Here is a 25,539-nt window from a genome sequence, read left to right as displayed (position 1 = left end):
TACCAGGGAGAGAAACATTGGGCTTCACATTTCTGAGGGCTTCGATAATTGCTGTCAGTGCTATTCATTTAATGGAATAAGTTCTCGGAAGCTTCACAGAGGGATCCTTTGTAAAGGGTTTCTTTCTACAGATTCCATCCCAGGAGTCCGGGGAAGGGACAACTGAAAAAAAAAAAAGTTACTGAATAGCATTAAGTGTTTATCCAGCTAGTGCCAGAAGGCAAGGGACAGATCTGTCAGCTAGACTAGAAAGGGTTGATCTACATAAGAGAAACCAGAATTGCCTTCTTAAACAGAAAAAAATCTAAATTTTCAAGGAAAAAGAAAATATATATTTATCTCAAAACCTATAAATAGATACAAAAATACTCCCTGCCTTGCTATGCTTCTATGAATTCAATGAATTAAAAAAAAATCAAAAAACCCACTACCAAGATTTAGCTAATAGATCTTCCTTAAAATTTAAAGATATTTTATTCTGACAAAGGAAGGTGAAGTTCCTGGTAACAAAGAAAGTAACTCTGAAAAAAAGACAGAAGGAAATGAACTCTTCAATCCATGCTGGAAAGCTATTTGTGGAACTCAGAGAGTACAAAGCTAATGTTGCATCCTGGAGAAGAGGGTAGATCCTCATATATGACTCCTTGTTCTTGGCTAAGAACAGAGTTCATCTTTAAGGTCCATATCATATACATTCACAGAGTTGGTTTCTAATAAGGTAAGAAATAATGAAAGGTTTGCCTTAGCCTTAACAACAAAAAGCAAGCTCAATGTTTAATTGCTGTTGCTTGCCAGATTGCCAGGTGATCCCATAAACTGGTTGAAGATAGTGTCCTGCAGGGCACAATGGATGTGCTTTAGAAAGCAAATGAAAAAAAGCCCCACAAAAGGTCTGTGAAATAATAACCAAATGGACAGTTGAAGTTGCTGTGGCAGGTAGTACAGCCTGTGGTAGTTCTAGAAAATCCCCAAGAGTTTCATGAGCAGAAACTTCATCCCAGAGCTTTAGACAGATTTTATATCTCCTGTGATCAGACCACAAGGTCCATGGAAGACAAGGACTTTGATCATGAACTTGTCTTCATGGTCACAAGTTTTCAGAAAAATTTTGATTTGCTCATACAGCGATGTTGCTGAGGAGAAAATGGCCTACAAGTTTCTGTTCGGAGTGAATTTGTTTTGAGGACAGATAGCTTCATATCCAGATATATAGTCCAGACTGGTAGCAATGGCATTTATAACAGCGGGCAGATCTGCCAGGATGAGACAGATTCACCTATCCAATCACAGATGGTAGAAAAAATTACTCACAGATGCTGCTGTATGAGAGCTTGACTTCAGCAAGGAGTCAGGAGCACTCGCAAAAACGGATTTTATTAGCTACCGTGCGTTTCTCCCAAGGCTGATTTACTGTATGCTAGAAGGAGGATGAAAAAGGGAAAAAGTAAGAGTCTTCCTCTGAAAGAAGAATGATATATTTGATTGCAAGGAGCCTCAGTCGCTCATTACTTTCTTTTGTCAGACAAAGAAATTGTTGGATTCGCCACAAGATCTGAGTCAAGACTCCTTCAGTGCATCTGGTGTTTCCCAAGGAGTGAACATACTGAACTTAAGGAGTGCTGGTGGGTGGGAGTGATGGCTGGGGAGAGGGAAAGCTGGGCTTCCTGAGGGTGGAGGGGGGGAGATCACCAAGCCTTTTGGAATTGCTGTTAGTGATATACCAACAGCATTTCTCAGAGTAAATTTATGTTAGGACAAACTGCTAGTCACTGGCAGCATTAAAAAATAATTGAATCTCAACGTCTCATTCTGAAAAGCTAGTGTTTTGGTGAAGAGTTCTGCTTCAGAGCTGCATTACTGCAATGGTTTTGCCAAGGGCAGAGCAGGGTTGTGGTGGGTGTGTGAGGTAGCTTCAGGAGCCTTGCTTTCAGCCCGCTCACCCTGCGTGCAGCATTGGTAGCGCTGTGTTTTACAGAGCTCATTACAGTAGTGCAGATCGCTTCCTCAGGTTATCTTATGGGCTTTGTTTTGCTTGCCTTCCTCCTGGCTGTCTGGCAGAAGTAAGGGATGAATAATACCTGCTGGCAGTGACAGCTGCTGTTATGCACCTCTCCCCTTCTGTCCAGAAAAGGGCCATTCACAATGTAACGCAGGAAAAAATGCTCCAAGAGGCATCCAAGGAAAGAGCTCCACTGTTTGCTGGCTTTCTGCTTTTATTTGTTCTAATAATTACCTGCTCAAAAAAAAAGATTACCAAACTTATATGTGAACTAAAATATTAATATTGACCTGCAGTAATGCAAGGTCAGGTACAAATAAAAGATGCACAAGAGCAAGGAAGGATGGTTAGCAATGTGATCCTGAATAGGAAGTGTTAATATGAGATTCCTTTTGACGCTGTTAGTGAGTGGATTATCAGTATTACTGCTTTTAGTAGTATCTTTTCACTCTTTTGCTTCTGGCATTGCTGTACCAGTTTGATTAATACTGCCAGGTGTTGGTAAATCTGCATCTAATGCAGCCCTACTTTCAATATCAATATAGTCCATATAAATTTAGAATACAGTGGGCTGGTTGTCTCATGTTTTACCTGTCCTAGGTAAAATGTTCACTATTTTCATTAGAAAGATAGGGCACCATTACTGATGTTTTGGGTGTTTTTTACAAGGAATATTTATGGTTCATTAGAGCAGAGGGAAACATTTCTGGCAGGTTATTTTCACACAGCTTTAAGTTTCTCAAATGCATATTTTTAGCTCAAGTTAATTGTCTTCACACCTTCATGGGGGCGGGGGGGAAGGGAAGGACACATTTCAGAACCCTAACTTCTCTGATCCTAAATTGTACCCAAGATAGGTGGGATGAATTGTCCTTTGAAGGTTTCTGTCTCTGCCCACTGGCTACTGAGAGAGGCTAGACACATAATGGTTAAACAGCCAACTTCAGTAAAATAAAACTCATCAATTAAAAAGAAAGACTAACCAAAATATGCTAATAAAACAAATTATCTAGCCACTTAAGGGGGAGAAAAATAAATTTGGCTTGAGATGTCTAAATTTCATCTAAATCCAAATTCCCTTTGGACTTGATTGCCTGTGGTTTTCTCTCCTATGTCTACTCATACTAGGAGCAGCACTACGTATGTTTCACCCGAGTCCTGTTTAGAGGCATTCGAAAAGAGATAAAAAATGCATGGGCTTTTTCTACAGAGGGTATCCTCAGGGATTAACAGTCCTTTTCCAGCTTTGACTGTAAATTGGTAAACGACTAAAAGGTTAGGCATAGACAAGGGACCAAGCTGTGTCTGAGAATCTTTGCTTAATATCTGCTTTCCTTTTAGCTTAATGAGGAAACCCATTGCAACAGTCTTCTTCCCCCTGCACCTCCCACCAAGTCACCTTTGCCTTGCAAAGTTCTCCTTGCCAAAACATCCAGCAGCAACACATACCGCCATGAAAGCTGCACCTTTCCCCTTCGCCCTTCCTCTCCAGGCATGCCTGTGCTCTCTCTGATGAGATGGACATACTGCTTTATTACTGCTGCAAACATGTGGAAAGCATCGTTTTCTGGTCCTTTATGATGACGGGAGCTACATGGATTTAAATAACTGGTCTCAGGAAATGAAAATAATGCATCAAGTCCTTTAAGTCATTCTAATTGCTAGCCTTAGTTCTCCACTTAGTTTACTCCAAATGATTTCTGAAATAAACTAGCAGATTAACAAAGAGCAGCGCACAATATTGCAGAAACATCTTTCAAAATAATGTATCTCACTCAATAACATGAAAAACAACCTTTCTAAAGTTCTTCTTACATTATTTCAAACTGTATTCATTTTTATCATTTCCTTAAGCTTAATAGGAATTCAATGCAAATACAATTTATTCTAGGCAGGAATACCAGCCTTGTCTGTATTAAGATCAGCTGACACTTCTGGCTTTGTAATGCATTTTCAAAATCCTAACAAGTTTATCAAACTGAACTGAAATAATCACAGCTTTATTAAGCTGCTCAGGCTTAATATTTTTGAATATTTCATTTGGATTAAACCAACTGTTTCTGAGAACCAAAACTAGGGAAAAATATGTGGGTTTTGTCCATGTTAAAACAATTTGGCAATATCTTTTGAATATTGGATGAGTGTTCATTAGTAATAGAAGTATATATTAATTTAAAAAACACGAACATAGGCACAAGAGGACTGACATAAAGTTAGTTGAAGCCTGATATTTGAACAAGTTTACAACTTTGCAACTGAAATATTGTACTTGCAGTGTATTTTTTCTGTGTTGCTATGTGTATAACAGTAGAAATAATATAGGGATTGCATGCAGCTATACAAGACTGTAATACATGGTTTGGATTGTTCTTTTTATTAGCAAATCTAGTTTCCTTTTTGAACCTAAAATTCATGCAAAATTAAAAACGTTTTAAGTTACATGTGCATAAAAGCCTCTAACTTTTGTAATATAGAAAACACATATCATCCCTTTCTGCTCCCTGGGTAACAGAGGCAAATGTTAAACACACACACACAAAACGCCTCAAAAATGAACTTGTCTTTTAATACCTTGCAAGTTTGTTGTCCACATCCAAGAAGGTTATGAAAAAGTGAACACTGTAAATCTTAGTGAAAACTAAATTCCTTCTTAACTCCTGCTGCTCTGTGAGATGTACTGAACATTTTTCCACATTTGCATACAGAAACACAATAGTGGCTCTCTAGAATATATTTTTTTCATTTTCCAGGAGTTAACATTAAACCTGGACTTCAATATTAATATTTAAGAGTCCCCCCAGTTTCTTTTTAGAAGTCAGAATGCACTTTAGATACTTCTAATAAACATGAAACAAATGAAAATAATTTTGTGTCTTCCTCCTTTCATCTTTTGATATTTCTGAAACTTTTCTTTGTTCATTGTTAAAAAACCTTTTTATTAGCAAACCTGTGTTTTTCTCCCTATGTAGGAATAAAGCTGTACAGGGATCTATCTATGGCTCATGGGAATCTCCTCCCTTTTTTTTTTTTCTTTTTTTTTGTCTCTCCAGATCATTAAAGACCAGAAGCTACTGGTGATAGTTGGAGGGATGCTACTGATTGATCTTTGCATCTTGATTTGCTGGCAGGTTGTGGATCCTTTGAGAAGGACAGTGGAAAAGTATAACATGGAGGTATGTCCTCAAGCCCAAGTAATACTTATGGTTGCATATCAGTATCTACAGCTTTCTGTAAGACCAAGCTAAAGGTGCACTAGGTTATATGAAAGCAGGTCAAGCTGTGTATTTCGGGGGAAGAAGAGTTCTGTTTTTTAAAAGAAAATAGAAATGAAATAACTGCAACCAAAAGAAATGGTATCTGTAGTTGAAGGTGCCACGTTTCTGTCACTTGTGAGAGGTTTTAGATGAAATTGTTGTAAACACAGGAGAGTCCTCTGCTAAGACTCTCTATCAGAGTCTGTTGCAATAAATAATAGATTATCAGAACCCATTAGCAGATTTCAGTAAGAGCTTATTCAAGATAAGTGCAGGAGAGGTCACTGCTTAGACGGCATTCTTTGTGGAGATGTTCAGGAATTATGTTACCTACTGCTATATTTATTTTCAGTAATAGCATGTGCATACACACATACTGATTGTTCATATTTTAATGTCATTCCCAGAAAGGTCATGCTAGAGATTTCGATAGGAAGGAGGTAATAGCTTAATGCCCCTTGTACAAATTTTCCAGCATTCTGGTAGGTTTCTAGAAGTAGAGCTTTCTGGACAAACTGACAGCAAGAAACATGACAGCAACAATGCAGAACTAGGAAAAAACCAATTCTACCTGTATGCAGATTAGCAGTGTTTGAGAGTTTATTACCTCCAGTATGGAAACTGATGATATCTGAAAACTAGATTATATGAGGACAATCTAGAAGCGTTATTCTATTCTCCAATACTTGGCAATCAGTAAGAAAAAGGATGGTAGTTTTCCCTTCTGATGTTAACGTTTGCAAGAAAAGATATTTTATTCCATTGTTTTTACTTTGTTCTTACTTTGCAGTGTAGCTCTGGAATTTTATTAGGAGAAGATTTTACTGTTTATTTGAATATAATTTGTAGAAGATATCTTAGAACGATGCCTCCTGAACTGCAAGGGATGCCTTTCAAAAAATCATTTTAGAGTCTGAAAGGATAATTCTCAGTCATTCCCTAGAGTTTGAACTTTTTTTTTAAGAGTTATTACAGTTGTCAATAAAAAACGGAAAATGTAACTGAAATTTGTCTTGTGGAGACACTTCTGCTCTATGTTTGTAGAGCTTGAAACAACAGCAGCTTGTCGATAGCCTTGTTTACTTCATTTTGTTCCAACTGCATTGCAACTGATATTTCAATTATCAGTATTGTTAACTGTTTCACTGCTCACATAAAACCAAACATAATATGATGAGTAGTCACAAATTCCAGTTGTAATAATGCTCATTTCAGTGCTGTGGGTGAATGAGTTAGAAGGATTTTTACTTTTTTCCCCGATCAGAGGGAAGTCATAACTAAAGATCCTGATATCTGGTCTTGGCAGAATCACTCAAGTGAAATTTCTGTAGGCAGCAGCAGTAACCATGAATGTATCAATTTATCAAACCATAAGTACCAGATATTTGAAAAATAATGTTTACTTCAGTTTTAAATGATTGCAGTTTCCATCTGAACTTATCAGTGTATATTCTTTGGTTGTGTAATGTACACCACTAAAAACTTAGTGTGCTTGTTCCATGTTCAGTGCTATCTAGACCATGGGGCGGCACACCAGTTGCCTGAACTTTGTAGCAGAACTGGAATTCCCTGGGAACTATGTAAGCCCATGCAAACTCACATTCACTGAATGCACACATGAGAACATTTAATATTTTGAACACTCAGCATAGAATTGACTTAAACTTGCTGTTAGAGCTCTTTGCTATTACTATGAGTTGTTCAGAATGTTTTTTTAAGCTAATGGATTTGGGGAGGGAAGGAAATGAAAGTATTATGCAAGCGAATTTGGTCATTAAAATACTGTACATATGGTTTTTATCTTACATAAGCAGTGAGGTGAACTGCAATTTGCCTTCCTGAAACAGACCTCTTCAGTCTCAGAAACTCCTTTGTAAAAGCAAATGGCAATTGTATTTGCTTTTTTTTTTAATTATTTTAGTTTGCTTTTTTTTAATTTTTGATTTTTTAAATGCATTCTGCAACGGTGAATTCTGTAGTTGAGCTTGCCTGAGTAGGTATTATCTTTTGTGTGTTTGAAAAGTACTTATCACATAGTAAACAATACTGGAGGCAAGTTTCTGGTTTATTTCAGGATTATTGTGTCACATGTATTCCTTGTCCCACTTGCTTCTGTGAAACAGTTTTAAAGGGATATTTTGTCTCAGTTAAAGTTGATCCAAGTGATAGAGACTAAACTAAATGTAGGCTCCAAAGTTATGAACGCAATCAGTCATTCTAGTTAATGAACCATTTGATGCTGTTTTAACTATGAATACTCATCAGCTTCCTATGTGGAAGTTCTGCATTTGGCCACTGTTGGGTGGTCCTCTGTTAACTGTGTCTTCATAAACATGTCAATCAAAGTAACCAAGATGAGGAGCCTAAAAACTGAGTGTCCTTTGCTGTTTGGCATTATTCACAAAATAGTTCACTGAATAACAACACCAGCAAATTATCAAGCACTTTTTAAAAATCCATACTCCTCTTCCGGAGTTGTTTGTAAAGTCAAGCTACCCATGCCTTAAAAGCTGAGGATGGGCAGTCTACATCTAAAAATACAAAGGGAAGTGAAAGCACTTGTGGTGACTCTCCGCTCCTGACAGAAGGAAGAAATCAGATGGGATGTTGGGTCTGTCAATTTTCAGACTGGTCTCTGGAATCCTGACCCTAGATGTCAGGTTTCCTTATGAAAAGCACATCTATGGCTGCCATAAGAGATCATGGTAAAAGTTTTAATGACTGAGCCCTAAAACGTCCAGATCCTCCAACTATCAGCAGGGCAGTTGTTTGGTATATGATGCATAGACAACAAAATCGTGGGATAAAAGCAAATAGGTTACAGATGAAGACAGGAACCACTTTAAAATTTCCATAGCGGTATGCTGATCTCTGACAGAAGAACTGTAAGGTTCCCCCTACATACACTTCCTACAGCGAACTGTAGGCTTGATTCTCACATAACACAAAAGCATTATCTGACACAAAATTTTCTCAACTTCAAGCAGCAGTGTAAAAAATGGAAATTAATCCGTAATGTTACCTCTATTCATTTGTTTTGCTTGTTGCATCGACTGTAATATTTCTCCTTTTGCTAATGTTTCAGACCAGTGAAGAGACCAATCGCTTTTTTTCTCACTGGCTGCTTCCTAGGCTGAAGTTGGAATTTGCTTTTTTCATCATAATTCACCTTTTTTTGTCATAATCAAAATGCTCTCTGGGTATGATCTGATCTCGACTAGGTTCCTGCCAGACTAAGTTTCTCTCGGTTGTGTGAACTGGAGTGCATCCTCCCTTACCGTCCCGCTGGCCGGGTTCTTGGGCTCGACAGGCCATGAGGAATTATGGTGCTTCTGTGTATGTGGCTCTGGAAGAGCTTTGCCCCGGTGGCAAGGCTCTACCACCTTTTTCCAACCATCTGGATTTTGTCCTGGTTTCTTAAGAAGGCAATGTTTATGTGCAAGGGTGCTGTGTGTGTTTTTTCCTACTGCCTAACAAACTTTGTTTGCCAGTTTCAGTCAAACCTGACAGAACAGATACGGCTCTTAAGGACACAGCAGTGCTACAGCAGTGCTACAGATGGAAACAGCCAGCTGTGTGGAGGAGAGGTTCTGGTAGTGTCTCCCCTAAGAGGAGGGTCGCAGAGTGAGTTTACCCCTCTGTCTAAAGACAAACATTATAAATGACCTGCTGCAAGGGAGCTTCACACTTAATTAGACACAGAGAATCCAGCTACAAGAAAAAAAATACATAGGAAACCAGCTTGCTCTAATTTCAGTTGCTCACTGATACACCTGTGTTGGAATGAAACCACAGTTTGAAATAGCAAAATCCTTTACAATGTGGAATCTGTTCTCCCTGTGCAATAGCCATATCATAATTCAATTAGGTACTTACTACAGTTCAGTAAGTCTGCATGTAGACATAGTCACACTCACCTCTCACTCATAATACCATGATGTAGTAACTCTTTTACTCTAGAGTTTAGCTTGAAAGCCTCTGACTGGCTTGTCTTCTCCCAACACAAATATCTATGACACAGATTGAATCACTGTGGCCTTGGAAGGTAACCAATGATAATGTTTAATAAATAAGAACTTGTATACTAGGGGAGATGGACTAGATTTTATAGTTCCCAAAGTAAAAAGGTCTTGCATTAGTGTTGGACTCAAGAAAAGTAATACTTTGCATACTGGATGCCAATATTTCTTGTAACATTTTAAAACCTGTTTATCCAGGGCAGCAACCTTTGCATTCCTTGATGTCTTAGTACCAGTTATGTAGTTATGTCTGCGATGTTTCCTCTTATGCAACCATATGATAACATTATCAATATTTAAAAATAGACTTCATTCTGGTATCTGGAATACCAGTATTTAAGGTTTCACGCTGAACTGTCCTGGGATGGTAATAAACATAAAATGGAGAAAAAACAGAACAAAGTACCATTTTAGAAGATACAGAAGAGAAAAACAGATCAATGAGACACATCCTATTTGGGTTTCTAGCATTGATATAGAAATAAAATGTGGAAACTAAGAATGCCCAACTTTATATGAGGACATTGCTATAACAAAAATATCAATATGCAGGAAAGATTGAGTAGGCCATGCCAGTGGCATAGTAGTGCAGTTTGTTAAAGAAAACTTGGAGTAAATTCAGATGAACAAATTAATCATTTCAGTGAGTGAGGCAGAATTCCTGTGCATTTCAAGTGTATAACTATGCGATCAGACACATATTACTAACCAAGAAGCCAGAAGGTAGCTTTGACTGATATGTTGAGGGAGTCATAAACATTGCAAGAGCAAAAAATGGCTATGTAAACTGGACAAATGTGCTGCTCAGACTAACTCACTTAGGAGCAGTGACTGCTTCATAATTAACAGATTAGAGAACCCACAAAGAGAGAATTAACCCTTAATGTCATTCTGAATAGCATACAGAATCTGTTCCAAAGCACTGATATTTGAAGGACTTTTCTGTAGCTGCAAATAAAATGTTCTTAGCTTTGATAGCTCTGAAGAAGCAACAACAACCAAAAAACATCAGTAGAGTGTCAAAAACATCAGTCAAATTCAGCAAGGGGAGCAACATAAAACTGAGGAAGCCTCTTAAAGAGACGCTAAAGAGGACACTGTAGAGAGTTAAATCTTTGCAGGTGTCCTAGAGAGTATTAAGAATATCACATTGGAGACACAGAGTAAATGCATGCCACACATCAAGTAAGACTTGAAAAAGAAGAAACTCAGCATGACGAAACAGCAGGAAGGCATCCTTCAAAAAAACAAAGTTGTATCCAAATGAGGAAAATAGAAAGGATCATAAAGTCTGGTAAGTTAAAAGTGGAACACAATAAAGCAGGATAAAAAAAACTTGCAAAAGGCAAAAAAAAAAAAATAAATCTTTCTTTCAATATTGGTAGCAGGAAGTTTGCCAGGGAATCTTTGGCGACAATATTTGATCAGAATATAAGAGCATTACTTGCAGAAAACAAGGCCATGTAGAATGATTAAATGATTGTTTTGCTGCTTCGTTCAGCTAAATTCTTTGTGGAAGAGCTTGTGGAGATTGCTATGCTAGAACCCTTCTGATGAACTCACTGAGGAGTGACTAGGAGTTGCTGGTAGGAATAGAGAAACTGATCAGAAATAAATCCCTAGAAACAGATTATATTCTCCCAGGCTTTCTAAAGCAATTCAAAGGAGTAATAGTCAAACTACTGACAGCGGTATGTAATCATTAGCTCAGAACTGCTTTGATATCTGAGCAAAAAGTTGCAAATGTCTTGCCATGTTTTCAAGACAGAGTGGAAACCTCAAACTTGTAAGTTAATGTCTGTAGCATTATTATTAAGCAACTTATAAAAATTATAATCAGGAGTGGAATTAGAAATAAATATGCTACGTTGAGGAAGGGTTGACATGGCACTTGTGAAGGAACAAATCATTCAAAAACTCAGTGAAGTCCTTTGAAGAAGCCAGCAGGCATGTGAACAGAAGCTGACACAGCCTGCTAGGTCTCCAAAAACAACTCAACAATTTCTTTCATCAAAGACTCTCATGGAAATTAGATAGCCATGGAATAAGAAAGAATCCCTCAAATGGGTATAAAATTCTTTAGAAAAAGGAAACAGAATTAAGGAATAACTAAGAGCTCATTTTCCAGGAAGGAGGGATGTAGCCTGTAGAGTCCTTCAGGACAAGTCCCAGTCTCTGTGCTGGGACTTGTGTTGTTCAGTGGAAGAGGAAGTGAATGATGAGATGACAAAATTTTAGTGGTTATAGTAAGTTATTTCGGACAGTAAAAATGAGGGCTGATTGTTAAGAATTCTGGAGGGACATTGCAAAGCTCAACATAAAATGAAATGGTCTTTCCTGATTGCAGCTGCAGCAGCAAACCTAAAGGTTATTATATCGTTTGCTATGCAGAGTCTTACTGATATAGAGGAAGATGGGATTTTAGATTTTGATTTTCAGTTCAGCCAGAGGAAACCCATAAATAGACTAGGTAAATTCAGCACGTCTTTCGTCTCTCTGAATAAAACAGAATAAGCCTGATTTAAAACAACTAAAACTGCCTAAGTTTTTCATTCAAGTAAATAACCCAGAACAAAATCACAATGTTAGCTGACTTGACACAACTTTGTGGGTGCCCAAAGATGTTGAGTATATTCTCAGTAGATGGATGCAAGTGCAACAAGACTGGAGGAATAAATGTTGTTCTTGAGTATCTGATTGTCTTTTCTGTGAGACTGCTCCTAATGTAGTACCTGAAGAAATGAATATTACAGAGATATTATTTGGACTATAGGTGAATTCAACTAAATACATGATTCTAGAAGTTACTCAAGGTAGTAACGCCAGGCCAGTGATCAGTGAGAGTTGTGTGGACATAACTGAGATATGATGTAAAGAAAACTCACGAAGGAGTTCATACGTTAGGTCTGAAAGGAAAGGAAGGGTAAAGCATGTCCAAGGCGAGCATGATGCTATACCTAATAGTTAGACCAGTTAACTAAGAGCAGAGGCCACCAAATGTAAAACTTTTCTTTATGACAGCATTTTGTCTTGTGAAATTGATTTGTCTGGGCATTTTTAAACAAAAGATATGTGAAAATTGGAATTCAACTGCACAGATGTAAATTGAGTATCATTTTCATACAAAATTTTACTTAATTCCTAGATTAGTTGCCTGCATGCTTTTCCAGGGTTCTTTCACATTCTTTAATGATCTTTTTAAATATGTTTTTTTTCAACTTTTATGATTTTTTTTTCTTTAATACTTGTCTTCAGTCATGACACTGCTGCTGTAAGAACTGGAAAATACTCTGGCCCAAAATTATAGAAAGAGGAGGGGGTGTGTGTGTGTTTGCATACACATGAGAAAGATGTGGGAGTAACATAGGTCTGGAATTGGTAGAGATGTGTGGTTCAAATTCACGTGCTCAAGTAGAATTATGCAGATTCTTTGCTGTTTTGAAACAATCAGATCATGTTCTTTTCTCTTTCTGCATATGTATATATGCATAAACAGATGTGTTTGGGGGGTGTTTACATTGTGCTGTTGGGCTATTCAGTCAGCTAACAGCTGGATTAGAGAGAACTTTGTCAAACATACATTATGAAATGAAGAATATAATTGGCTGAAATAGTTTCTGGGGGTGTTCAGCCTAATGCAGGTCAGAGCTTGTTAGTCAATTTGTTCTCTAAATATCATTACGCCCATCTGTTTCCCCTACTATTTTTTAAATAAATTTAATTTCTTTCCTTCCAATTTGAAATATTACAGACTGCGGGAGCCAAATGTCTCCTGAAATCTGTAGCCTGCTTTCAAACCCTGCCATTGTAGCTCACAGCAGGCGGCCCGCCAGCAGTAGCTGAAACTGAGAACTCTTACTTGCATCTGCTGGGGCCCACCGATGGCTGGCAGCCGTTCCAGAGAGGAGGAAAATTAATGGCCATTAGAGTCAGCTGTAAACCTTCCACTGGCCCAGAGGATCTAGAGCAGGTCCAATGAAAGAGTAAATATTAAAGAGCAAAAGCTGGTTTACTTCTCATTCTCATTTGACATCAGTTTCCAAGGAAACGGAACAAAACGTGAGAACTGGGAGCCAGCAGCTGAGATTGACTCAGCTGGTGGCTAGTCCTGCTTCTGTTCCCATGGAAACAAGTATCAAATTGGCAAAAATAAAGAAATAGGGCAGGGTCAGTTCCAAAATGGCAGGATGAATGGCTGCTGCTTCAGCTACTTAATAAGATGAGGCTTACTGATATTTATTCCTCTTCAGTAAGCAATTCCAATTTTGGTTCTGGCTCCATTATTCACTTCCCAATAAACGCTACTTCCCAACCTCAGGAACGTAGGAACCACTATCGTCGACAAGACTTGTAATTCTTCTTGTTCAGTGTCTTGTTTGCAACAATGGCTGGCACATACTTCAAGAGGTGGATGCTAGAAATGTGTAGTGCACATCTGAGAGTTCATCTGTCACGCTTAAATTTTCAGCCGTGATTCATAATGAGTAGTGACTTCAAATGTACAGTTGTGTATATCTCATAACTGTTTTATACGCTCAGTATTTGAATACCTTTTTTATTCCCATAAAAGTCAGTTGTTTTTGACTCTTGCTAACTTTTCACAGTTCAGTGTAATTGCTAATTAGGCACTGTGTGAAGAACTTCCTTTTTCAGTTTTGGAAATGTTGCTTTTCAGTACCATTGAACATACAATATTTTCCTTTTAGGGAAAAAAAGATTTGAATCTTCCACATTTACTTTTGCAGTACCATTCATTACTATACATCTGTGTGTTTACTATATAACCTTATTTTCCTCTTCTCTCTTTGGTAGACAGTCACGATCTCATTAAGTTCTTTTCCCTATGGCACAGAAACTCTAAAGCATCCTTTTTAGTTAGGATGACTAATATTGCATATTTTAGAAGATCTGTGTAATGGGTTTATCTATTATTCATCCTGTTCCTTGTGTTTAGTGTATTCTTTTTCACTGTTGTCCACCATTAAACAAAATTTTGGACTTTACTGTCAAAGTGATTCCCAGGTCATTTCCATGCACTAATTAAGACCCCAAGAAAATGTGAAAGTAGTTCCACTGTTTTTAGGTGAACATGGCTTTACAGTTACTGAAATCGAATTCCATTTATCATCATATAGCCCACTCAGTTACTCTCCTCACAAATCTTAGGACTCAGTTAACCTCAACATTTTTGTCTGCATATTTTCCTGCTTGTGCTGTTGAGCAATCCTGATTTTAGTATGGAATTATGGTTCTTAGAGTGGAAGTATTACTCCAGAATATGGAAGCATGATACTGTTTTTTTTAGTGTATAATTATTGTTACTTGTGCTGCTGTTATGTAGTCACACTTCTGGCATGTCGCTGCTGCTTTGCGAACACTTTGCTGTAGCTCCTCCGGTTTTGAGGACTCAGCTACCAGCGGTACCCAACAGGACCCACTCTTTCCACTGCATTTGGCAATCCAGACTATTGTTCTCCCTTTGGGATTTCAAGGTATAATCCCCAGTCCTAAGAGAAATACCCTACTGGAGGAAAGGAAATCAGACGGCAGATATCTAACGCCAGTAAAGTCATTACATATGCGTGGATTAAAAGCAGCCATTTACCACTTTTGGTAACAACACTACTGAGATTGCTGTGTATAGCGTGAGACTACCAGTAAATGATTCACAACCTAATCACTATTAAAAGCAACAGACATATCATATATCAGTGATACCTGGCTGGTTCACATAGAAGGCACTGTGACAGTATTGTTCATTCACTGAGGAGGCTCAGTATATGATAGACCCAGTGGCACTTCTTCACTTTAAACTTCAAATACATAGGATACATTCAAACAGATTTATTCCTCTGAAGGCTGAAGCCAGAGCCAAAGTTAACATTGATTTTTTGCTCCCTTATAAGGCTGCAAACAACTACAGAGTTCGTATAGGACAACACTGATGCTTTTTGGCAGTCAGGAACTGACTACCAAATAGCAATATACCTGGCTTTAGGGTATTTCAGCATTCGTTCAGCAGTGCCACACTTGCAAGGGCGTAGAAGCTCATCACCTCACATGCTTTCCTTGTTCCTTCAGAGATAAATCTCTGAGGAACCTCTGGACACATTTTCACTCGAACTGCATATTAACTGTCAAGATTTAGAGGTATTATAATCCAGACAGGAACATTTTTTGCTCTTTTTCAGTGATTTGAGTTGTTCTTAATATCAGAAGCAAGAAAGACAAGAAAACTCTCCTTCCATCAAATGCCAAAGCCTGATTAAGAAAAAATTCCAGAAAACAGACTCCAGGAACTGATTAAACTTCCCCGTTGCATTCTATCCTGGGCATTCAATGTTCAGCCCTGTAACATCTCTGTTGTTTTCTGGAAGCAAACACCACTATATAGAGAAAGACAGACTTTAATGCTTATGTCAGGAAACACATACTGATGCAGATGAAATGAAGCATAATTAATTACTCCAAGAATATGCTGAGGCTGCAATGGAGACCAATAAAATCCTTCTACCAGACTTCTCTGAAGATAGTGAATTCTGCGTTAAAATAGCTATTTAGGATAACAAATTGTCTAATGTAATTAATGCTTCTTTGGGGGAAGAATATCCCCTTGTTCCTTCAAATGTTTAATAGGCTGATACTGAAAAGACACACCCTGGGTCTCCTGGCACTGCTTTAAAACCATACGTTTAGTCATGAGCAATCTTACGGAGAAGGCAAGCCTCAGCTTATATTATAAGTGATTATAGTCAGTATCGTTCACCTGGAACGTCCTGAGTTCTGGCCAAGATATTGTATTGAAACGCATTAATGGCAGTGATGGATTAGTCCTGCTTCAATGGGGAGAGGCAAGCCATCTAGTCACCTGCCACTAGATCTTTATGCAGTGCTTGACCATGAAGTAATGCGCTCTCATCTAAAAGAGGCGCCTTGGCTTTGCACTAAAACCACTTCAGTGCTTCTCAAACTTAATAGGTACTGAACTACTTTTACTTTAGAGGTGAAGCGCCACGTGTAGCACTTCTGTTTCTAGCATACATAGGGAGACACTCGGTGAACTAGTTAGTCAGCATGGGCACACACAGTCAATAAGCAGATGGCAGAGTGCTGGAAACTTAACCCATGTAAAACAGACTTTATGCTGGTGGGGAGAGGGCCTGAAGAAGAACTTCCATGCACAAAGCCATCCTCTTTATGTCTTTGCACTACAGGTCATTTCACTTCTGTATTTAGTTCTCCTGGATTCCTCACTGCTGCCAAGCACTCTTACAGATCAACATCCATAAGTAATACTATACCATATTTGTACCCAAACCTTGAATACCCTGTCCCACCCTGGCAAAGCAATGCAGTCTTAGTTATTTATACCTTAACATCTGCAAAACACCAATATTTGGACATGGAAAGATAGATATTTTGAAAACTATTAAAAAACCCGGTAGTACCAGCACAGGATATTTACTGCAAGTACCTTAGGCCATTCTCTGCTTGGGTTTCCATACAGTAATAGACTTTTGGATACCTATATTTTATGTATGTAAAGATTGCTTCGCTTCAGAAGGTAAAGTTGTTTCTTCTCTGATAAGCATACTCTAAAAACTCAAATGTATATTTCATATATAAGTGAGAAAAAGCTTTTTTGGGATCTGCCAAACACTAGAATGAACTTTTCTGCAAAAATTGCAGATTATCACAAATCTCCTCACTCCTCTAAAAGCAAGGTTTGTTTCTGAATTAGCTCTCTTCAGCATAAATATCCAGCAGAATGTGTTTATGCATATGTGTTTTTATTTTAAAACATCCTGCTGTATATTCTTGTCTCCCTGGAGAAAAGAGAAGAAACACATAATAGCTGTTAACCACATTGTTAATGGGACCAATATGCATTAGCAATGCTACAGTGACACATATATTCTTAAAAGCTATAAAAATGTTTGGGTTTTTTTTGCTTTATAATGGCCTGAATCACCCTAAAGTCTACTTTCCAAACTGTCTTTGTTCTTATACATCCAGCAGCTGCATCTGTATTCTGGGAAGTGCATGCCTTCCTCCCGTGCTTCTCCACCCTCCTGTAATGCTTTCTCCTGCCCGTGTCCATGAACTCTCATGCTCACTTTCACTACTATAATCTGCAGGTCTTTGATAAAACTGACTGTGTGAAAGGATAGCAAACTTGTGGTCAGCACAGTTTTAGATCAGTACTTATATGTGAGCAGCTGTTAAAGACTGGCAACAACCTGCCTGCAGGTGGCCATGGTTTAGGTATCACCAGGCTGGTGTTGACATGCTTGTGGACAGTCAACTCAAGACTTACAGAATTTGGGAAGGTGGTAGTGGCCAAAGGTAACCGAGAAGAAACAGAGAGATTTGGAGGGGACAGGGGAGAGCTGGGCTAGCTGCTGTCACTGATTGTGTGCCCAAGAGATGTGGAAACAGTGCCTCATAAAGGGACAGACCCACTCCTCATAGCTGTAGCTGCCTAGCAGCCCTCCTTCTCCTTCTTTTTTTGGTGGTAGTCTATGCAGCATGCATTGTCTCCTCTTTGTATAGGCTAAGTAGGCAGCAAGAGTACTACACCTCACAGGAGTTGTTCTGTGACATGTAGCAGCTGCCTACCTGTCCTACACCACTGCTCATGAAATCTATGTCTAAATCCATCCCAGTATGAGGGCAGTCATCTCACAGCTTGCACAAGTGCTTCTATGTATTCCTAGACGTCATTCTCATACCATGTCCCTTACAGCCTTCAAAATGTAGGAGCAGCACTTACTGCCCTTCAGCCTCTGGCTTAAAAGCAATTTGCATGAAAAGACTACACATTTTTGTCAGTTTTTGTCAAACTACATTTTTTGTTAGCTTATTTTTCACAATTAAACAACGTTATCCCTGGGCATACATTATATAATGAATACTTAACATATCATTTTATTTCAAATCTTCTGAATCTCAGTGGAGTAATTAATTTCTGTTACCTGAAAAGAAAGACCTGGTGTAGGAATTTTGTCAACATTGTCTTCACCAGAAAATGCTGAGTCTTCTTTCTTCTGTCATCTTTACTTCTCACTTTAAGTCCAGCAATGTCATAGATCCAATTTTTTTATTTTCAGGTACATTTAAAGAAACTCAGTGTTGTCTTTTAGCTACTTGCTCTTGAAAACCTGTATTAGCCATCCTAATTTTTCTCATATCATTTCTTCTCTAATATATATCTTTTTTGTATCAACTTCCTTATTATGATTATATTATAAGGGACCCCTGGTTATCTCAAATAACATTTCAGATTTAAGTGTCTTGGTGTACTGATTTCTTTAGTATTGCTGTTTTATTCAATAATTTCCATTCATTCTGAGGTATTTTATTGCTTTCTAATGCAGTATCTTTGACCCAAGTAAGAATTCTAGAGATTGGAGAATCTTTCTAAAGCAGTTGATAGTTCCTTTATTACTATATCAGGTTAGGGTTTATGAGGCTAGAATCCTCATTCTACGGAAATACCCTTCTTGCACTTTAAAATCATTATGCCTGCCTTTGCATAATTTCTCATTAACAAATAAAATATTGTGTAATTCTTAGCAGTGTAGAAGAATCTCTTCTGATGTGTGCCACAAAATTAGAATGTCCAAAAGGCACATATTTGTGAAAAAATGCTTCTCTAAATATTTAATTTCAGCATGTTGCATATAGATATGTATATATATGGATGAATGAGCAGGTGTGTTTATATATACATATATACATATATATTTAATATCTTGACTGTTGATGTTTCAGTTCTGGTATCTGGTCAGGGATAACTCAGACGGCCACATGTCCAATGAAAGAAGTCCTTTTTTTTTTCCTTTTTACTTTTTCTAAAACTTGATATACATGTATTTTTCCAAGAGGCACAGAGAAAGATTAGGGAGTTTCTCTTGCTTTCTGGCAGTCTTGAATGTGAATTTCAAGAATCTCTTATGGAATGGTGTAGGACCCAAGCATAACTGAAACAATACATGGTTCTGATTGTGGTAGGTGAAAAGCTGGATATCCCCCATTATATATTTCTGTGCACTGGTTACTTCTCTGCAGAAAAGGAATTTTGATCTAACAAACAGCTTTGATTAAACCCCTCTCATTTTGTGGGACTGTTGCAAGTAAAAGTGGAACAGAACACCTACATCATAAATTTATAGAGCTAATGTTAGAAAGTAATTTACTATGAAATTTTCTATTTGCAATAATACCGTTGAGCTAGCACATAATTTTGTGCAGTAGATGAAAGCAAAATGAAAATTTCTTATTGCCAACATGGAGGTGTTCTTCAGCTTTGTTGTATGGGTTGAACGCACATATCTTCAATGTTTTCATTGGGGTCTAATCTTACAATAATGCTGTGAGCAAAGTTTTAAAGCAAAGGTTTTTTTGTATTCTTCATTTGCATATACTAATATAGAAGAAAGAACAGCGAGTTAAAGCACTGTGGAGACACATTCAGGATGTAAATGTATGTGTGATGGTGGATCATCAAACAACATTATAAGAAACAGCATTACAAAGGAATCAGGTTGGAGCAAGATGGAAAAGATCACTGTGGGGGAAGGAGTGTGATAATTTGGATATTTTTCCTATTTTGCCAGTGTTTGAGGTTTTTTTTAATAAATCCATAAAATTGTAATTAATCTGAAATGACAGTCATATCAGAAATGACCAAAGTAATTATTTAAGCGGTTAAAATGATGAACTTTGACAAGTCATTTCCACAAGTCACTATGACATTTATTTCATAAATTTAAATCCTAAGCAAGATTTCTGTTTTCAGTGAAAATTAAATGATAGGTGAAACTGAATGTAAATAAATATCAGGTGATGGTGAGATCTTGATACAATACATACAACATTTGATACATACAACAATTGATACAATAGTATATAGTTATAGTTATAGGAAAACGTCATCCTGATGCCCAGTAGGAGTCAAAAAGGCAAACCAAGTGTAAGGAATTATAAGAAAAGAAGTAGGGAACAAAACATAAAGCAATACTATGCCAGTATATAAATCCAGAGTGGAGTTATGCTTACACTGTGTACAGTTCCAGCACACTTCCCTACCTTCAGGAGATGGAAAAGGTACAGACAGAGCTACGTAGAGGATTGACAAGAAGTGTGGAATAGCCTCCATCAAAGGAACAGGCTGGGATTGCTTCTGTCTGGAAGAGAGATGGATGAGGACAGAGAAGTATAAAATCTTCAGTGGCTTAGAAAATGTGAATAGAAAAGATCACACATAGACTATTCCAATACAAGAGCTAAGGAGCATGAAGTGGAACTGGCAGGTTCAAAAAACATACAACACATCGTGCAGATGGAGAACTCTCTGCTGCAGAGTGTTGTCCATCCTAAAAGCTTACATGGGATTAATGTAGCAATGGACACACTCATGGAAGAATCCATCAAGAGACATTAAAGATGTGAACTCACTCTCAAGGATTCTTTGAGTGGCAGAGAGTTAGAATATTCTAGAGAATTGTTTCTATATGCTTGGCCTGTTTTCAGATTCTTTCCTAGGCATCCATTAAAGGGATGGTATGGTAGGACTTGAGACACATATCAGGCTAGATAGACCTTTGTGAGCAAGTAGAATTGTTGTTATATGCATCAGCTATGCAGAGAGGGAATACTACTGTAATTTTTAAGTTCTATTTGCATTTAATTTTATTTCTATTCTTTTAAATGTTTTTGTAGAATAGAGAGAGATGTTCTGACAAACTGCAGATAGCACTTATGGACATTGATGGAAGAAAGTTTAGAAAGTAATTCTCAACACCAGGTTGTCCTGCATGCTTTTCCAAGTATGTCACTATGTCATATTTTTATAGCACTTGATAGTTGTGCTACAATGGAAAAACATATTCATCTAATATGTCATAAAGAGGAAGAGGTCTCCAGTGGTTACCCATTTTTATTTAATTCATACAAAACTGTGAATCCTGAAAAGGAAACTGAAGTTAAGAATTGAAATATGGAATTACAGAATCGTTGAGACTGGAGGGGACTTTTGGATATTTTCTAGTCCAACGCCACTGCTCAAAGCAGGGTCACCTAGAGTAGGTTGTTGAAGACCATGTTCGGTCATGTTTTGAATATTTTCAAAGATGGACTCTACAACCTCTCTGGGCAACGTGTTCCAGTGTTCAACTACCCTCATCATAAAGAAAGCTTTTTTCTGATGTTTAAATGGCATTTCCTGCATTTCGTTTTGTGCTTTTTGTTCTTTTGTTGAATATCACTGACAAAAGTCTGGCTTCATGTTCTTTACTCCCTCCCATTCTGTATTTATGCACATGGACAAGATTCTCCTGAGCCGCCTTGTCTTACGGCAAAACCCCAGCTCTCAGCCTCTCCTCATGTCAAATGCTCCAATACCTTGATCATTTTAGAGGTCCCTTCCTGAACTCAATCCAGTATGTCCATGTCAGTCTTGCAGTAGAGATCCCAGGCTTGGACACAGTACTCCAAATATGACCTCACCAGGGCTGAGTAGAGAAGAAGAATCACCTCCTTCAACCTACTGGTGACACTCTTCCTGATGCAAGGGCACATTGCTGGCTCATGTGCCACATGGTCTTCATCAGGACACCCAGGGCCTTTGGTGCAAATCTGCTTTCCAGCCAAACACCACCCAACCTGTATGGGGGGGTGTCTGTGATTCCTCCTCCCCAGGGGCGGGGCTTGGCATTTCCCTTTGCTCAGCTCAGGAGATTCCTGTCAGCCCAGATCGCCAGCCTCTCGACACCCCACTGAATAGCAGCACAACCATCCAGTGTATCAATGCCTCCTCCTACTTCTGTATCATCTGCAAACTTGCTGAGGAAGAACTCTGTCCTATCATCCACATCATTAACATGTTAAACAGTACTGGCCACAGTGTTAATCCCTAGGATAAACCACTTGTGACTGGACTCCAGCGGAACATCATGCTGCTGGATATCACAACCCCTTGAGTCTGGCAGTTTAGTCAGTTTACAGTCCCCTTGCGGTCTGCTTGTCTAGTCCCTACTTCATCTGCTTGTCTATGAGGATGTTATGGGAGAGTGTTGAAAGCCTTGCTCAAGTGAAGATGAACAGTGCCAACTGCTCTCCCCTCATCCACCAAGTTAGACATTTTGTCATAGAAGGCTATCAGGTTGGTCAGGCAGGATTTCGCCTTCATAAATCCTTGCTGACTACTTCTAATTACATTCTTGTCCTTAATGTGTTTGGAAATGGTTCCCAGGGGAATTCGCTTCATCACCTCCACAGGGATTAAGGTGAAGTTGACTGGCCTGTAGTTTCCTAGATCCTTCTGCTTGCCCTTATTGAAGGTAACAGTGATCTTTGGGTTTTCTAGTCCTCTGGGACCTCCCCCAGTCACCACAATCTTCCAAAGATAATCAAGAGTGGCCTCACAATGACATCAACCAGCTCCCTTAGTCCTCATGGATGCATTCAGTCGGGTCCCACAGATTTGTGTATGTCCACTTGGTTTAATGTTCCCTAATGTGATCCTCCTAACGGAGGGTAAAAATCCACTGCTCCAGACTTTCCCACTGGTCTCAGGGGCCTGCAATTCCTCAGGGCAAATTTTATCAGTAAAGACTGAGGTGAAGAAGGCGTTGGATACCTCAACCCTTTCCCTGTCCTTTGTCACCAAGTCCCCTGCCCCATTCAGTGTCAGGCCTTCATTTTCCCTAATCTCCCTTTTGCTGTTGATGGACCAGTAAAAGTCCTTCACGTTGCCCTTCCTGTCTCTCCCAAGATTTAACCACAGATGGACTTTGGCTTCCCTAATCCCATTCCTGCACATTCAGTGTTTCTATATTCCTCTGGCTTCACCTGTCCCAGCTTTCACCTCTTATACAATTCCTTTTTAGGTCTGAGTTGAGTCAGGAGCTCCTCCTTATTCATCAATGCAGGCCTCTTGCTGCTGTTACTTGATTTCCTCCACGTAGGGATGGTCCATTCTTATGCTTGGAGGAGGTGATCCTTGAAAATTAACCAGCTCTCTTGGTCTGCTTTTCCCTCCATGACCATCTCCTGTGGGATCCTTCCAAGCAAATCCTTCAACAGGACAAAGTCTGCTGTCCTGTAATCCAGGGTTGTTATCATGCTATTTGCCTTGTTTCCTTCTTTCAGGATCACAAACGCCACCATCTCATGGTCACAGCAGCCAAGGTTGCCACCAACCTTCTCCTCCTCCACCACTTCTGCCTTCTTTCTATGTGTCCTGTCCAGAAGAGTGCCTCCTCTCACCAGATCATCCATCACCTGTGTCAGGAAGTTCTCATCAATGCAGATGTGGTTTCCTGTGTTGTCCTTCCAGCATATATCAGGGAGGTTAAGTCCCCCATGAGAACCAGGATCTGCAAACCTGAAGCTTTTTCACATTGTCAACTTCTTCTTCCTGATCAGGTGGTAGTAAACACTGACCACAACATACACCACTTTGTTCTGCCCTCTAATCTTAACCCATAAGATCTGGACTGGGTCATCATCCCTCCCCAGGCAGAGCCAAATGTACTCCCGCTGCTATCTCATGTAACGGGCAACATTCCTTTTTTCCCTTCCCAGCCTGTTCCTTCCTATTTATCTGTTGCGGCACTCCAGTCATGGAAGCCTTGCCACCACATCTCTGTGACCCCAAAGAGGATGCAGGCCTGCAACTGCACACATACCTCTAATTCCACCTCTTTGGTCCCCATGCTACTTGCATGCATTGGTGTACAGGCACTTTGAAGAGATGCTCCATCATGCTGACTTCCCAGAAAAAGTGTGAACATTTCCCCCACTGTTCTCTTTACCCCTGTCCTCCTGGCATTTGCATGCATACACTTCATGTGGGCTTCCTTCCATCCTGTTTTGTTGTTTTCAAGCTCTTTCTTGTCTACCTTGCCCTGCCTAGTCTTTCAATGTTCAAGAAAAAATCAGTGAATTATTGCCTGCATCTGGTGAAATTGTCAGATACCTGTATTTCTGAAAACTGTTCAGTGCTTCACTGAATTTCACTGTGCTTCATTGACGTATAGAAACAGAAGTGCTGTGTGAAAGCAAAAGGCTTTCAATGTTCAATACAAATATATACAATTATTAGACAAAAAATCTAATTTCCACAAACTTTGTCAATAAATACTGTATAATGGTATTTTGTTTAAAACTGGTCACCTCTGATCAAAAAATGAACTCATAAAGGAACAGGTACATGCAGAAAATGTTGGGTTAATCAAAAAAATGGTAACCCTCTCTTATTAAAGAAGTCTAAAAAAGTGCAGATTGCTTAATTTTGCAGAATTGATGCTAGGAGGAGATATGATTACTATCTCTAAATTTCATGGAATATTAAAGACCAGGAGGGGAGATGAACTAGTCAAACTCTATGTCAGTGCTGACACATGAAAAAATAGTTAGAAATTGATGATGAGTAAATAGAAGCTGGAAGTGAGAAGATGCTTTTAAGGCACTACATTTGTTGAAGATCTAGAATTGTCTTCCTGTAGGGGGGGTAATAATTTAACATTTGAAATTCAGAGCTTAATAATTATATGAAGGAAACTATATGATGTGGAGACTGGACCCATGTTTCTGATGGGTCATAAACACATAAACCCATGTTTATGAACTGGGCCTCAGATTTTTACAAAGAACTTGTGAAAACTGCCTGCGTTCCTGTTATTTTCCAGTTAAAGCCTGGCTAGCTTCATCTGGATTTTGTGATGTTTTTTCAGCCACAAATGGCTAACGCAAGAGTGCGAATACCACAGCTATCACTGTATCTCCTTTAAAATGGTTCATTTGCCTCAGGCTTTAGGATTTAGCTGTAATGAAGATGAAAGATTGATGGCTGACTGCTGACCTACTTTGAGGAAATGAAAGAGCAGGTGGCATGCTGCTGACTAGGAAAGTAAAAGGCTGTACTAAATGCAGAGAAATAAAAGCATGGCTAAATAAAGTCTCTTTTAGATCACAGCTACTTTTCAGTAGCCCAACACGGAATAATACACATCTGGGAACCTCAAAACCTCTTTATATATAAGTGTGTGTGTAAATATATCTAACCTATTTGAAATAATTATTTTCATTTTACATAAGAAGGCTCTATGAGTTGCTGTTAGGGCTTTGAATCTATCAAACTGTCACAGTGCATTGTATAAACTAACAGGAAAAGCTAGATGAGGCAAATTACAATAAATATATGGTTTAAAATGTGACAGACTTGTGTCAATGCTTGCAACAAACTGTTCTCCAAGTTTTG

General features: G+C 38.7%; 1 protein-coding gene across 2 annotated transcripts in view; it reads left to right on the top strand.

The window, feature by feature from the left end:
* Nucleotides 1-25,539, top strand: part of GABBR2 (gamma-aminobutyric acid type B receptor subunit 2) — a 510,446-nt gene that overhangs the window by 363,268 nt on the left and 121,639 nt on the right. The window contains exon 13 of one of the 2 annotated variants that reach the window (XM_076330187.1): nucleotides 5,050-5,172. The exons of the other annotated variant lie outside the window; for it this stretch is intronic. Within the exon in view, the coding sequence (XP_076186302.1) occupies nucleotides 5,050-5,172 (123 nt within the window). The remainder of the gene's footprint in view (nucleotides 1-5,049; nucleotides 5,173-25,539) is intronic. 2 annotated transcript variants of the gene reach the window in all.

This window comes from Aptenodytes patagonicus, chromosome 2 (genome assembly GCF_965638725.1).
Source record: "Aptenodytes patagonicus chromosome 2, bAptPat1.pri.cur, whole genome shotgun sequence".
In the NCBI taxonomy this organism is placed as follows: domain Eukaryota; kingdom Metazoa; phylum Chordata; class Aves; order Sphenisciformes; family Spheniscidae; genus Aptenodytes; species Aptenodytes patagonicus.
This window is presented reverse-complemented; position numbering and strand designations above follow the sequence as displayed.